This window comes from Rhinopithecus roxellana, chromosome 2, assembly GCF_007565055.1.
Source record: "Rhinopithecus roxellana isolate Shanxi Qingling chromosome 2, ASM756505v1, whole genome shotgun sequence".
Classification (NCBI taxonomy): domain Eukaryota; kingdom Metazoa; phylum Chordata; class Mammalia; order Primates; family Cercopithecidae; genus Rhinopithecus; species Rhinopithecus roxellana.
In genome coordinates, this window is record NC_044550.1 from 24518363 (window position 1) to 24532313 (window position 13951).

Consider the following 13951-nt stretch of genomic DNA (forward strand, 5'->3'; position numbering starts at 1 on the left):
ATTTCCTCTTTTAAAAGGTGCGTTTATTATACCAAAGCCAAAGACACATCAAAGAAAGAAAACTGCAGACCAGTATCTCTGATGACTATTGATGTACAAATCCTCAAGAAAATATTAGCAAGCCAAACAATATACTAAAAACGTTATTCATCATGACCAAGTGCGATTTATCCCAGGGATGCAAGGATAGTTCAACATAAATCAATCAATGTGATGTATCAACAGAATGAAGGATAAAAACCATATGATCATTTCAATTGATGCTGAAAAAGCATTTGATAAAATTCAACATCCTTCATGATTAAAAAAAATAAAACACTAAAAAACTGGATATAGAAAGAAAATACCCCAACATAATAAAAGCCACATATGACAGACCCACAGCTAGCATCATACTGAATGGAGAAAAACTGAAAGCCCTTCCTCTAAGATCTAGAACATGAGAAGGATGTCCACTGGTCACCAGTGTTATTCAACATAGTAATGGAAGTCCTAGCTAGAGCAATCAAACAAGAGAAAGATATAAAGGGCATCCGGATTGGAAAAGAAGAATTCAAATTATACTTGTTTGTATATGATATGATGTTATATTTGGAAAAACCTAAGGACTCCATCAAAAAACTATTAAAACTGATAAATTCAATAAAGTTGCATAATACAAAACCAACACACAAGAATCAGTAGCATTTCTGGCTGGTCACAGTGGCTCATGCCTGTAATCCCAGCACTTTGGGAGGCCGAGGTGGGCAGATCACTTGAGGTCAGGAGTTCAAGACCAGTCTGGCCAACATGATGAAACCCCATCTCTACTAAAAGATATAAAAATTAGCTGGGCATGGTGATGCATGCCTGTAATCCCAGCTACTCGGAGGCCGAGACAAAATAATCACTTGAACCCAGGAGGCAGAGGTTGCAGTGAACCAAGATCACGCTGCTGTACTCCAGCCTGGCAACAGAGCAAAACACCATCTCAAAAAAAAAAAATCAGTAGCATTTCTCTATACCAACAGTGAACAATCTGAAAAAGAAAAATTTTTAAAGTTATCCAATTTACAATAGCTACAAATAAAATTAAATACCTAAGAATACATTAATATATTTAACCAAATAAGTGAAAGATCTCTACAATGGAAACTGTATAACACTGACGAACAAAATTGAAGAGGACACCAAAAAATGGAAAGATATTGCATGTTCATGGATTGGAAGAATCAATATTGTTGAAATGTCCATACTACCCAAAGCAATCTACAGATTCAATGCAATCTCTATCAAAATACCAATGACATTCATCACAGAAATAGAAATAACAATCCCAAAATTTATTTAGAATCACAGAAGATCCAGAATAGCCAAAGCTATCCTGAGCAAAAAGAGCAAAACTGGAGGAAACACATTACCTGACTTCATATTATACTACAGAGCTTTAGTAACCAAAACTGTGTGGTACTGGCATAAAAACAGACACATAGATCAATGGAATAGAATAAAGAGCCCAGAAACAAATCTACACACCTACAGTAAACACATTTTCAACAAGGCTGCCAAGAATATACACTAGGGAAAATACAGTCTTTTCAATAAATGATGCTGTAGGAGAACTGGATATCCATATGCAGAAGAATGAAACTACATCCCTATCTCTTGCCATATACAAAAATCCAAATGAATTAAATACTTAAACACCTCAAACTATGAAACTACTACAAGAAAACATTGGGGAAAAGCTCCAGGACATTGGTTTGGACAAAAAATTCTTGAGTAATACCCACAAGTACAGGCAACTAAAGCAAAAATGTACAAATGAGATCACATCAAGTTAAAAAGCTTCTGTGAAGAAATAAAGATGTTCTTTGAAACCAATGGGAACAAAGACACAACGTACCAGAATCTCTGGGACACATTTAAAGCAGTGTGTAAAGGGAAATTTATAGCACTAAATGCCGACAAGAGAAAGCAGGAAAGATCTAAAATTGACACCCTAACATTAATTAAAAGAACTAGAGAAGCAAGAGCAAACACATTCAAAAGCTAGCAGAAGGCAACAAATAACTAAGATCAGAGTAGAACTGAAGGAGATAGAGACACAAAAAACCCTTCAAAAAATCAATGAATCCAGGAGCTGGTTTTTTGAAAAGATCAACAAAATTGATAGACCGCTAGCAAGACTAATAAAGAAGAAAAGAGAAGAATCAAATAGATGCAGTAAAAAATGATACAGGGGATATTGCCACTGACCCCACAGAAATACAGACTACCATTAGAGAATACTATAAACACCCCTATGCAAATAAACTAGAAAATCTAGAAGAAACAGATAAATTTCTGGACACATACACTCTCCCAAGACTAAACCAGGAAGAAGTTGAATCCCTGAATAGACCAATAACAGACTCTGAAATTGAGGCAATAATTAATAGCCTACCAACCAACCAAAGTCCAGGACCAGACGGATTCACAGCTGAATTCTACCAGAGGTACAAAGAGGGGCTGGTACCATTCCTTCTGAAACTACTCCAGTCAATAGAAAAAGAGGGAATGCTCCCTAACTCATTTTATGAGGCAAGCATCATCCTGATACCAAAGCCTGGCAGAAACACAACAAAAAGAGAGAATTTTAGACCAATATCCCCGATGAACATTGATTCAAAAATCCTCAATAAAATACTGGCAAATCAAATCCAGTGGCACATCAAAAAGCTTATCCAGCACGATCAAATTGGCTTCATCCCTGGGATGCAAGGCTGGTTCAACATATGCAAATCAATAAGCATAATCCATCATATAAACAGAACTAAAGACAAGAACCGCATGATTATCTCAATAGATGCAGAAAAGGCCTTCAACAAAATTCAACACCTTCATGCTAAAAACTCTCAATAAACTAGGTATTGATGGAACATATCTCCAAATAATAAGAGCTATTTATGACAAACCCACAGCCAATATCATACTAAATGGGCAAAAACTGGAAGCATTACCTTTGAAAACTGGTACAAGACAGAGGTGCCCTCTCTCACCACTCCTATTCAACAAAGTGTTGGAAGTTCTGGCCAGGGTAATCAGGCAAGAGAAAGAAATAAATTAGGAAAAGAGGAAGTCAAATTGCCCCTGTTTGCAGATGACGTGATTATATATTTAGAAAACTCCATCGTCTCAGCCCAAAATCTCCTTAAGCTGATAAGCAACTTCAGCAAAGTCTCAGGATACAAAACCAATGTGCAAAAATCACAAGCATTCCTATACACCAATAACAGACATACAGAGAGCCAAATCATGAGTGAACTCCCATTCACAATTGCTTCAAAGAGAAATACCTAGGAATCCATCTTACAAGTGATGTGAAGGACCTCTGCAAGGAGAACTGCAAACCACTGCTCAAGGAAATAAAAGAGGACACAAACAAATGGAAGAACATTCCATGCTCATGGATAGGAAGAATCAATATCATGAAAATGACCATACTGCCCAAGGTAATTTATAGATTCAGTGCCATCCCTATCAAGCTACCAATGCCTTTGTTCACAGAATTGGAAAAAACTACTTTAAAGTTCATATGAAACCAAAAAAGAGCCCGCATTGCCAAGAAAATCCTAAGCCAAAAGAACAAAGCTGGAGGCTACCTGACTTCAAACTATACTACAAGGCTACAGTAACCAAAACAGCATGGTACTGGTACAAAAACAGAGATGACCAGTGGAACAGAATAGAACCCTCAGAAATAATACCACACCTCTACAACCATCTGATCTTTGACAAACCTGACACAAACAAGCAATAGGGAAAGGATTCCCTATTTAATAAATGGTGCAGGGAAAACTGGCTAGCCATATGTAGAAAGCTGAAACTGGATCCCTTCCTTACACGTTATACAAAAATTAATTCAAGATGGATTAAAGACTTAAATGTTAGACCTAAAACCATAAAAACCCTAGAAGAAAACCTAGGTAATACAATTCAGGACATAAGCATGGGCGAGGACTTCATGACTAAAACACCAAAAGCAATGGCAACAAAAGCCAAAATTGACAAATGGAATCTAATTAAACTAAAGGGCTTCTGCACAGCAAAAGAAACTACCGTCAGAATGAACAGGCAACCTACAGAAAGGGAGAAAAATTTTACCATCTACCCATCTGACAAAGGGCTAATATCCAGAATCTACAAAGAACTTAAAACAAATTTACAAGAAAAAATCAACCCCATCAAAAAGTGGGCGAAGGATATGAACAGACATTTCTCAAAAGAAGACATTTATGCAGCCAACAGACACATGAAAAAATGCTCATCATCACTGGCCATCAGAGAAATGCAAATCAAAATCACAATGAGATACCATCTCACATGCGTTAGAATGGCGATCATTAAAAATTCAGGAAACAACTGATGCTGGAGAGGACGTGGAGAAATAGGAAACACTTTTACACTGTTGGGACTGTAAGCTAGTTCAACATTGTGGAAGACAGTGTGGTGATTCCTCAAGGATCTAGAACTAGAAATACCATTTGACCCAGTGATCCCATTACTGGGTATATACCCAAAGGATTATAAATCATGCTGCTATAAAGACACATGCACACATATGTTTATTGCAGCACTATTCACAGTAGCAAAGACTTGGAACCAACCCAAATGTTCATCAATGATAGACTGGACTAAGAAAATGTGACACATACACACCGTGGAATACTATGCAGCCATAAAAAAGGGTGAGTTCATCTTCTTTGTAGGGACATGGATGAAGCTGGAAACCATCATTCTGAGCAAACTGTTGCAAGGACAGAAAACCAAATACCACATGTTCTCACTCATAGGTGGGAACTGAACAATGAGAGCACTTGGATACAGGGTGGGGAACATCACACACTGGGGCCTGTCATGGGGTGGGGGGAGGGGGAAGGGATAGCATTCGGGGATATACCTAGTGTAAATGACGAGTTAATGGGTGCAGCACACCAACATGGCACATGTATACATATGTAACCTGCACGTTATGCACATGTATCCTAGAACTTAAAATATAGTTAAAAAAAAAAAAAAGGATGAGTTCATGTCCTTTGTAAGGACATGGATGAAGCTGGAAACCATCATTCTGAGCAAACTGTTGCAAGGACAAAAAACCAAACACCGCATGTTCTCACTCATAGTTGGGAATTGAACAATGAGAACACTTAGACATAGGGTGGGGAGCATCACACACCGGGACCTATTGTGGGATGGGGGGAGGGGGGAGGGATAGCATTAGGAGATATACCTAATGTTAATGACAAGTTAATGGGTGCAGCACACCAACATGGCACATGTGTAGATACGTAACAAACCTGCACGTTGTGCACATGTACCCTAGAACTTAAAGTATAATAATAAAAATTAAACTGAAAAAAAAAAAAAGCTTCTGCACAGCTAAAGAAACAATCAACCAAGTGAAGATACAACCCACAGAATGGGAGAAAATATTTGTAAACTACCTATCTGACAAGGGATTAATAACCAGAATATATAAGGAACTCAAACAACTCTATAGGAAAAAAGTCTAATAATTCAATTTTAACGTGGGCAAAAGATTTAAATAGACATTCCTCAAAAGAAGACATACAGGCCAGGTGCCGTGGTTCATGCCTGTAGTCCCAACACTTTGGGAGGCCAAGGCAGGCCGATCACTTGAACTCAGGAGTTTGAGACCAGCCTGGGCAATATGGTGAAACCCCATCTCTACAAAAAATACAAGTAAACTAGCCAGGCATGGGCTCAGCTATTTGGTAGGCTGAGGTGGGAGAATCACCTGAGCCTAGGAGTTCCTTCAAGGCTTCAGTAAGCTGTGATCACACCACCGCACTCCAGTCTGGATGACAGAATGAGACCCTGTCTCAAAAGCAAAAACAAAAATAAGACATACAAATGACAAACAGGCATATGAAAAGATGCTCAACATCACTGAGCATCAGAGAAATGCAAATCAAAACTACAATGAGATATCATCTCACACCAGTTGAAATATTTTTTATCCAAAGACAGGCAATAAAGAAAAACTAGTGAGGATGTGGAGAAAAGGGAAGCCTCATACACTGTTGGTGGGAATGTACATTAGTATGACCACTATGGAGAACAGTTTGGAGATTCCTCAAAAAACTAAAAATTGAGCTTCCATACAGTCTGTCAATCCCACTGCTGGGTATATCCCCAAAAGAAAGGAAATTAGTATCTCAAAGAGATACCTGCACTCTCATATTTGTTATAGCAGTGTTCACAATAGCTAAGATTTGGAAGCAACCTAATTGTCCATTAACAGATGAATGGATAAAGAAAATGTGGTACTTATACCCAAGGGAGTACTAGTCAGCCATTAAAGAGATTGAGGTCGTCTTTTGCAACAACATGGATGGAACTGGAGGTCATTATGTTAAGTGAAATAAGCCAGGCACAGGAAGACAAACGTCGCATATTCTCACTTATTTGTGGGATCTAAAAATCAAAATAATTGAACTCATGAAGGTAGAGAGTAGAAGGATGGCTACCAGAGGCTGGGAAGGGTAGTGGGGCGTGAGGGGGAAGTGAGGATGGTTAATGTTTACAAAAAGAATGGAATGAATGAATGAGACCTAGTATTTGATATACAACAGAGTGATTGTTGTCAAAATAATTGTACATTTTAAAGTAACTAAAAGAGTATAATTGGATTGTTTGTAACACAAAATTAAATGCTTGAGGGGATGGATACCCCATTTTCCATGATGTGCTAATTTCACATTGTATACCTATATCAAAATATCTCATGTGCCCCACCAATATATACACCTACTATGTACTCAGAATTTCTATTTTTTTTTCTTTTTTTTTTTTTTTTTTTTGAGACGGAGTCTCGCTCTGTCGCCCAGGCTGGAGTGCAGAGGTGCGATCTCGGCTCACTGCAAGCTCCGCCTCCCAGGTTCACCCTATTCTCAGCCTCTCTCAAGTAGCTGGGACAACAGCCCTGCCACCACGCCTGGCTAATTTTTTTTTTTTTTTTTTTTTTTTTTTTTTAAATTAGAGACGGGGTTTCACCGTGTTAGCCAGGATGGTCTTGATCTCCTGACCTTGTGATCTGCCTGCCTCAGCCTCCCAAAGTCCTGGGAAATTTTTTTTAAATGTTTTTTAAAAGTACATTTCTTAATGAAGATTATATATTCACACCTTACAATGAATTTGTTTATTCTGCTTTCCTTTTAATACCTGGTTCAACTCCTTTACAATAAGAGATTTAGAAATTTGATTATTTGATGTGAAGGGGTGAGGTTGAGAAGGAGAATGTAAGTTTTTTACGGCAAAGCATGTTTTCTGAAAAAGAAATTTTCCAATAAACTGTACTACGGTTTATTGGAATGAGCTCAGAATTTGTTGTCAGACTACTACTCTTGCTTTCAAATCCTGGCTGGCTGATTTTTGGGGGAAGTCCTCTGGAGTCAGTTAGACCTCTAGAGTCTAATAGCACCCACCTGATTGTGATTTTGTGTGGAGCTAATGCTTGGAATATATGTGTTTGACAGTTCATTGAACAAATGGCTATAAGCAAAGGAAGATGGAAAAAGATCAAAATTACAAGGATTTTTTTCTGAAGATATTAAAAATACTAATAATTTTCTGTTGGCCAAGGTATGATTTAAAAATTGGGTCTTCAGCATATAAACTATATATGTATTAATAAAAATCATTAGAGAATATGAACTCTCCATCAGAAGAGAACATAGAGTAAAAAGATAAGATGCCCTCTAGATAAGTTAGAGGAGTTCTAACTATAAACTCAGAAGGGAATGGGCCAGCGGAAGTAGACCAAAGAGAAAAAGGGAGATGAAGACACCTAGAATGACTAGTAGGCTTCTGGCTTGCACTGCAGGTTGTGCCATTCATTGAGGCAGAGGATACTGGAGGAAGACCAATTTTAGAGCAGATGATTATGAATTTGGTACTGGGCCTGTTGAATTTGAGGTTCCTGTAAGACATTCGTGTAGAAATGTTGAATATGTAGTTGAGCATTCTAGTCTAGAAATCTGAAGAGTTGCCTGAGCTGAGAAGTGATGTTCTGAAAGATAAGAAGAAAACTATGAATATTTTATGAAAATATGGGTCATTTTAATTAGGAATGGATAGAGCAGCAGTGTTTTATATGGTAATTTGGGTACATATCTTTATATACTAAGTAGCTTAATAGCAGGGAATATGGGTTATTATTTTGTATACCCTACAGCACTTAACCTTACTCTTGGTAAGCATTCAATTATTATTTGTTGAACTAAATTGACTAAAGAGTTTATTTTGCAAGCTAGCCTGTTCTGTGAATCAAGGATTGTGAATTATCTGAGTTGGAGCTTAGTAATCAAAGATTCTCAAGAGAGGACATGACAGACATCAAGAACCAGTGTGTGGTTTCCTGAAAGTAAGCAGCAATCAGTCTGGCAAATCAGTCAGGTCTGTGCAGGCTTGCCACAAGTAGGGCACAGCACATCTTGCATAAAATGCAGGTGCAAAACTTGCTGAGAGGAGAGGATCATAACTTTGGTATGTAAGCACAAACTGTGTTACAGTAAGCAGAAGACTTCTAGTAATTTTCACTGTATCACCATTCACCTAAAATTAAAACAACTAATATACTTTGTTATGAAATATGGTGACTTTATATAGATACGCTGTTTTTCAAAGAGTTTTTTTCACAAGAAATGTCACAGATTCACACACTTTTCTTTATCTACAAGACTAGATTCCTACAGACTCTTTAGTCCTATAAATAATGAAAAGCAATTAACCTTTTTTCCCTACTTAGTTCAAATGATTGATAGCTTAATAGATACTTCATTTAATAAGAATTGTCCAGTAGTGGTTATTTCAGAACTGCAAAGAAAAAAATCAGCCAAGTCAATGGGTTGACAAAAAGTGAAGTGTATAAAACAAGAAGCTGTTATTGTACAGGAAACAATAAATTCCCAAACAATTAATATATATGAATGGCATTTTCATAGCTTTTTGAAAAATTGTCAGATTTGTAAGTACTGTTAACTTTGCTATGAGACAAAATTCCATCATAGATCTTACTAAGAAATTATTGATAAGTTAATTTTAAAAGAAGCTTAGTTCTAACAAGGATGGTTCCTATATTTGAATTTATTGTTTTAATTTAAGACAGTGTTTGGCTCCTGTTGCCCAGGCTGGAGTGCAATGGCGCAATCTTAGCTCATTGCAACTTCCACCTCCCAGATTCAAGCGATTCTTCCACCTCAGCCTTCCAAGTAGCTGGGATTACAGGCATGCGCCCCCACACCTGGCTTAATTTTGTATTTTTAGTAGAGACGGAGTGTCAGCATATTGGTCAGGCTGGTCTTGAACTCCTGACCTCAAGTAATCCGCCTGCCTCGGCCTCCCAGAGTGCTGGGATTACAGGCGTGAGCCATGGCACCCAGCCTTTGATACTTCTATTAGTCATGCCTACATGTTCAACTCTTTAAATATAATATGGAAAAGATACAACAGCATAAGCAAAATAGTCTTCAGTCTTCCATATAGCTTTACCTTGGACTAGGTACAAACTTAAAACTCCTATCCTAAAATTTAATTTAAAAGAAGTATTTACAAAATCATAAATGCTGATAATTATTTCAACAGATGCTGGCCAAACTACCAGAAGAGCGGCCATCAGTGAAACACTCAATGTTTTTTTTTGTTTGTTTGTTTTTTGAGACAGAGTCTCGCTCTGTCACCCAGGCTGGAGTGCTGTGGCCGGATCTCAGCTCACTGCAAGCTCCGCCTCCCGGGTTCACTCAATGTTTTTAAGAATCAGTCCTCATCCATAGGCATGGGCAAGGACTTCATGTCTAAAACACCAAAAGCAACGGCAGCAAAAGCAAAAATTGACAAATGGGATCTAATTAAACTAAAGAGCTTTTGCACAGCAAAAGAAACTACCATCAGAGTGAACAGGCAACCTACAGAATGGGAGAAAATTTTTGCAATCTACTCATCTGACAAAGGGCTAATATCCAGAATCTACAAAGAACTCAAACAAATATACAAGAAAAAAAAAACAACCCCATCAAAAAGTGGGGAAAGTATATGAACAGACATTTCTCGAAAGAAGACATTCATACAGCCAACAGACACATGAAAAAATGCTCATCATCACTCGCCATCAGAGAAATGCAAATCAAAACCACAATGAGATACCATCTCACACCAGTTAGAATGGCAATCATTAAGAAGTCAGGAAACAACAGGTGCTGGAGAGGATGTGGAGAAATAGGAACACTTTTACACTGTTGGTGGGATTGTAAACTAGTTCAACCATTATGGAAAACAGTATGGCAATTCCTCAAGGATCTAGAACTAGATGTACCATATGACCCAGCCATCCCACTACTGGGTATATACCCAAAGGATTATAAATTATTCTACTACAAAGACACATGCACACGTTATGTTTATTGCGGCACTATTCACAATAGCAAAGAGTTGGAATCAACCCAAATGTCCATCTGTGACAGACTGGATTAAGAAAATGTGGCACATATACACCATGGAATACTATGCAGCCAGAAAAAAGGATGAGTTTGCGTCCTTTGTAGGGACATGGATGCAGCTGGAAACCATCATTCTTAGCAAACTATCACAAGAAGAGAAAACCAAACACCGCATGTTCTCACTCAGGTGGGAACTGAACAATGAGATCACTTGGACTCGGGTAGGGGAACATCACACACTGGGGCCTATCATGGGGAGAGGGGAGGAGGGAGGGATTGCATTGGGGAGTTATACATGATATAAATGATGAGTTGATGGGTGCTGACGAGTTGATGGGTGCAGCACACCAACATGGCATAAGTATACATATGTAACAAGCCTGCACGTTATGCACATGTACCCTAGAACTTAAAGTATAATAAAAACAAAACAAAACAAAAAAAGGAATCAGTCCTCATCTAGTTAGTGCCTCAGATTCATTCTGGTGCCTCTGATTTTGAATATTACTGCTTTTCTTCGTTTTGTCCTAAAAGGAAGTGACTCATCAAACACACAAACTAATCCAGTTCCAATCAGGATCTATATTTTGCTTAAGGAATGAAAAGGTATATGTTACAGTATAAAATCCATTTTTGTACTTAGATGCATGAATAAGAGGAGTTGAGATTGTGAGTAAATGCTAATCTTAAAAAGAAATGGCAACACCTCTAAGAAAGAGACAACAAAAGAGTAAGAAAGATCCAAAACAATCTTCAGGAATTGGATGGACAATTATCAAGAGGTGACTGAAAGGATTTGGGAGTATGGAAGGAATACCAGGAACATTGAGACAACATAATTTTATAGTGAAGCATCTCAACACAATTTTTACCAATAACACTTAGCAGCCTAAAAGAAACAGGGAAATTGGAGACTGTAGGAAGTCAGGGCATGGGGAGAAAACGTAGCTATGAATTCATAGTTGAAATGGTTGACCGGGCACGGTGGCTCAAGCCTGTAATCCCAGCACTTTGGGAGGCCGAGACGGGCGGATCACGAGGTCAGGAGATCGAGACCATCCTGGCTAACACAGTGAAACCCCGACTCTACTAAAAAATACAAAAAACTAGCCGGGCGTGGTGGCGGGCGCCTGTAGTCCCAGCTACTCGGGAGGCTGAGGCAGGAGAATGGCGTAAACCCGGGAGGCGGAGCTTGCAGTGAGCTGAGATCCGGCCACTGCACTCCACCCGGGCGACAGAGCGAGACTCCGTCTCAAAAAAAAAAAAAAAAAAAAAAAAAAAAGAAATGGTAGACACTATGTATTCTCAACTGCAAGGAGAAAATAGAAGCCAAAAGGACTAAATATGTAACTAATCCAGAGGCTTTTAAAATTCTACTTCTTTCTTGGTATGTATTGTCATGTATTTGTTTATCTTCTCTTCCTGTATGATACTGTGTCTTACTTGTGTTTCACAAATGTGAGACTCCTGACCTTTTATAAGAAGGTAACAAGGCATTTTTCTTTCCTTTTCTTTTTTTTTTTTTTTTTTGAGACGGAGTCTCGCTCTGTCGCCCGGGTGGAGTGCAGTGGCCGGATCTCAGCTCACTGCAAGCTCCGCCTCCCGGGTTTACGCCATTCTCCTGCCTCGGCCTCCCGAGTAGCTGGGACTACAGGCGCCCACCACCTCGCCCGGTAGTTTTTTGTATTTTTTTTTTTAGTAGAGACGGGGTTTCACCATGTTAGCCAGGATGGTCTCGATCTCCTGACCTCGTGATCCGCCTGTCTCGGCCTCCCAAAGTGCTGGGGTTACAGGCTTGAGCCACCGCGCCCGGCCGGCATTTTTCAAAAAGCCTTTCTTTGGAGAGGTTGAGTGGGGTGGTAGAGTGGATTAATTGGAACAAAATTCCAGTTGTTTGTTGGGAAAATATTTTTTAGTCTCAAATCCCTCTGAGACTCACTCCAAACTAATTTCTTTCTGTCATTCTTCTTCCTTCTTTCAGCCTCTCTGTAACTAAATTTAGTTTAAAATTATGTTTTCTAGAAAGGCAGCCTTTCCATGATCATTGGAGCACATTCTGCTCATGTTAGAAGTTCATCGTTCTTAGTCATTAAGCACATACAGTATCCCCCCTTATCTGCAGGGGATACATTCTAAGACCCCCAGTGGATGCTGAAATTGATAATAGTACTGAACCCTATATATACTGTTTTTCCTATGTGTACATACCTATGATTACATTTCATTTATAAGTAAAGACACAGTAAGAGATTAACAATAAGAATAAATTGGAACAATTATAATAATACACTGTAATAAAAGTTGTATGAATGTGGTCTCTCTCTCAAAATAATCTTATTGTATTATACTCACCCTTCTTGTGATCTGTCAATCTAATAATTGAGGTGACTACTAAGCGACTAATGGGTGGATTGTGTCAACAGCATGGATATGCTGGACAAAAGCTTGAGTCATGTCCCAAGCAGGATAGAGCAAGATGGTGTGAGATTTCATTGCTGTACTCAAAATGGCCCACAATTTAAAACTTACAAATTATTTATTTCTGAAATTTTCCATTTGATATTTTCAGACCACAGCTGACTACAGCTAACTGAAACTGGGAAAAGAGAAACTGGATAAGGGGGACAACTATAGTATTAAGGCAAGAAAATTTCAGGGGAAAACAAGCGGTTATTTTTTGGCCAAATATGATACATTTTCTCTCTTAACTGAATACAGTTAGAAATAGGAGAAAAAAAAAAAGCCCACCTTTGAAGTGCTCAGTGTGCTTAGTCTCTGTGCCAACTTCTGTAGTTTTTCTTTTCTTCTGGGGGTAGGAATGGGATTAAAGGTTAGAGATTGGTTTTGTTTTTTATTTTTAAGAAAAGATGAAAATTTAAAAATCCTGGTCAAATAGTAAGTATGACAATTGAGACCAGGTGCTGTACTATAGGGAGCCAGATGTGTGTATAAAACAAGAAGCTGTTATTGTACAGGAAAAAAATGCAAAAACCACAAAACCATTTTAAAATTATTATTTTTACTTTCTTTCTGTGCTGATAGCGCCCCCACAAACATGGTAAACATTCCTAAAACCCACTGGACTTTCTGTATGAAGTGTGGCAAGCACCAACCCCACAAAATGACACAGTACAAGAAGGGCAATGATTCTCTGTATGCCTAGGGAAAGCAGTGTTATGACAGGAAACAGAGTGGCTATGGGGAGCAAGCTAAGCCAATTTTCCAGAAAAATAAAAACTACAAAAAAGATTGTGCTAAGGCTTGAGTGTGATGAGCCAACTGCAGATCTAAGATAATGCTGGCTATTAAAAGATACAAGCATTTTGAAATGGGAGGAGATAAGGAGAGAAAGGCCCAAGTGATTCAGTTCTAAATGTCATCTTTTGTTTTGTTATGAAGATTATAAAATCTTGAGTTTATGGCCGGGCGCGGTGGCTCACGTGAGCCTGTGATCCCAGCACTTTGGGAGG

At 38.4% G+C, this 13951-nt stretch overlaps 1 protein-coding gene across 2 annotated transcripts in view; it reads left to right on the forward strand.

Moving 5' to 3' along the window:
* Positions 1-13951, forward strand: part of FAM241A (family with sequence similarity 241 member A) — a 44851-nt gene that overhangs the window by 14981 nt on the left and 15919 nt on the right. Inside the window, exon 2 of one of the 2 annotated variants that reach the window (XM_030924305.1) lies at positions 9631-9926. The exons of the other annotated variant lie outside the window; for it this stretch is intronic. Coding sequence (XP_030780165.1) covers positions 9631-9798 — 168 coding nt within the window. The 3' untranslated portion in view covers positions 9799-9926. Of the gene's footprint in view, positions 1-9630; positions 9927-13951 lie in introns of those variants that run through there. 2 annotated transcript variants of the gene reach the window in all.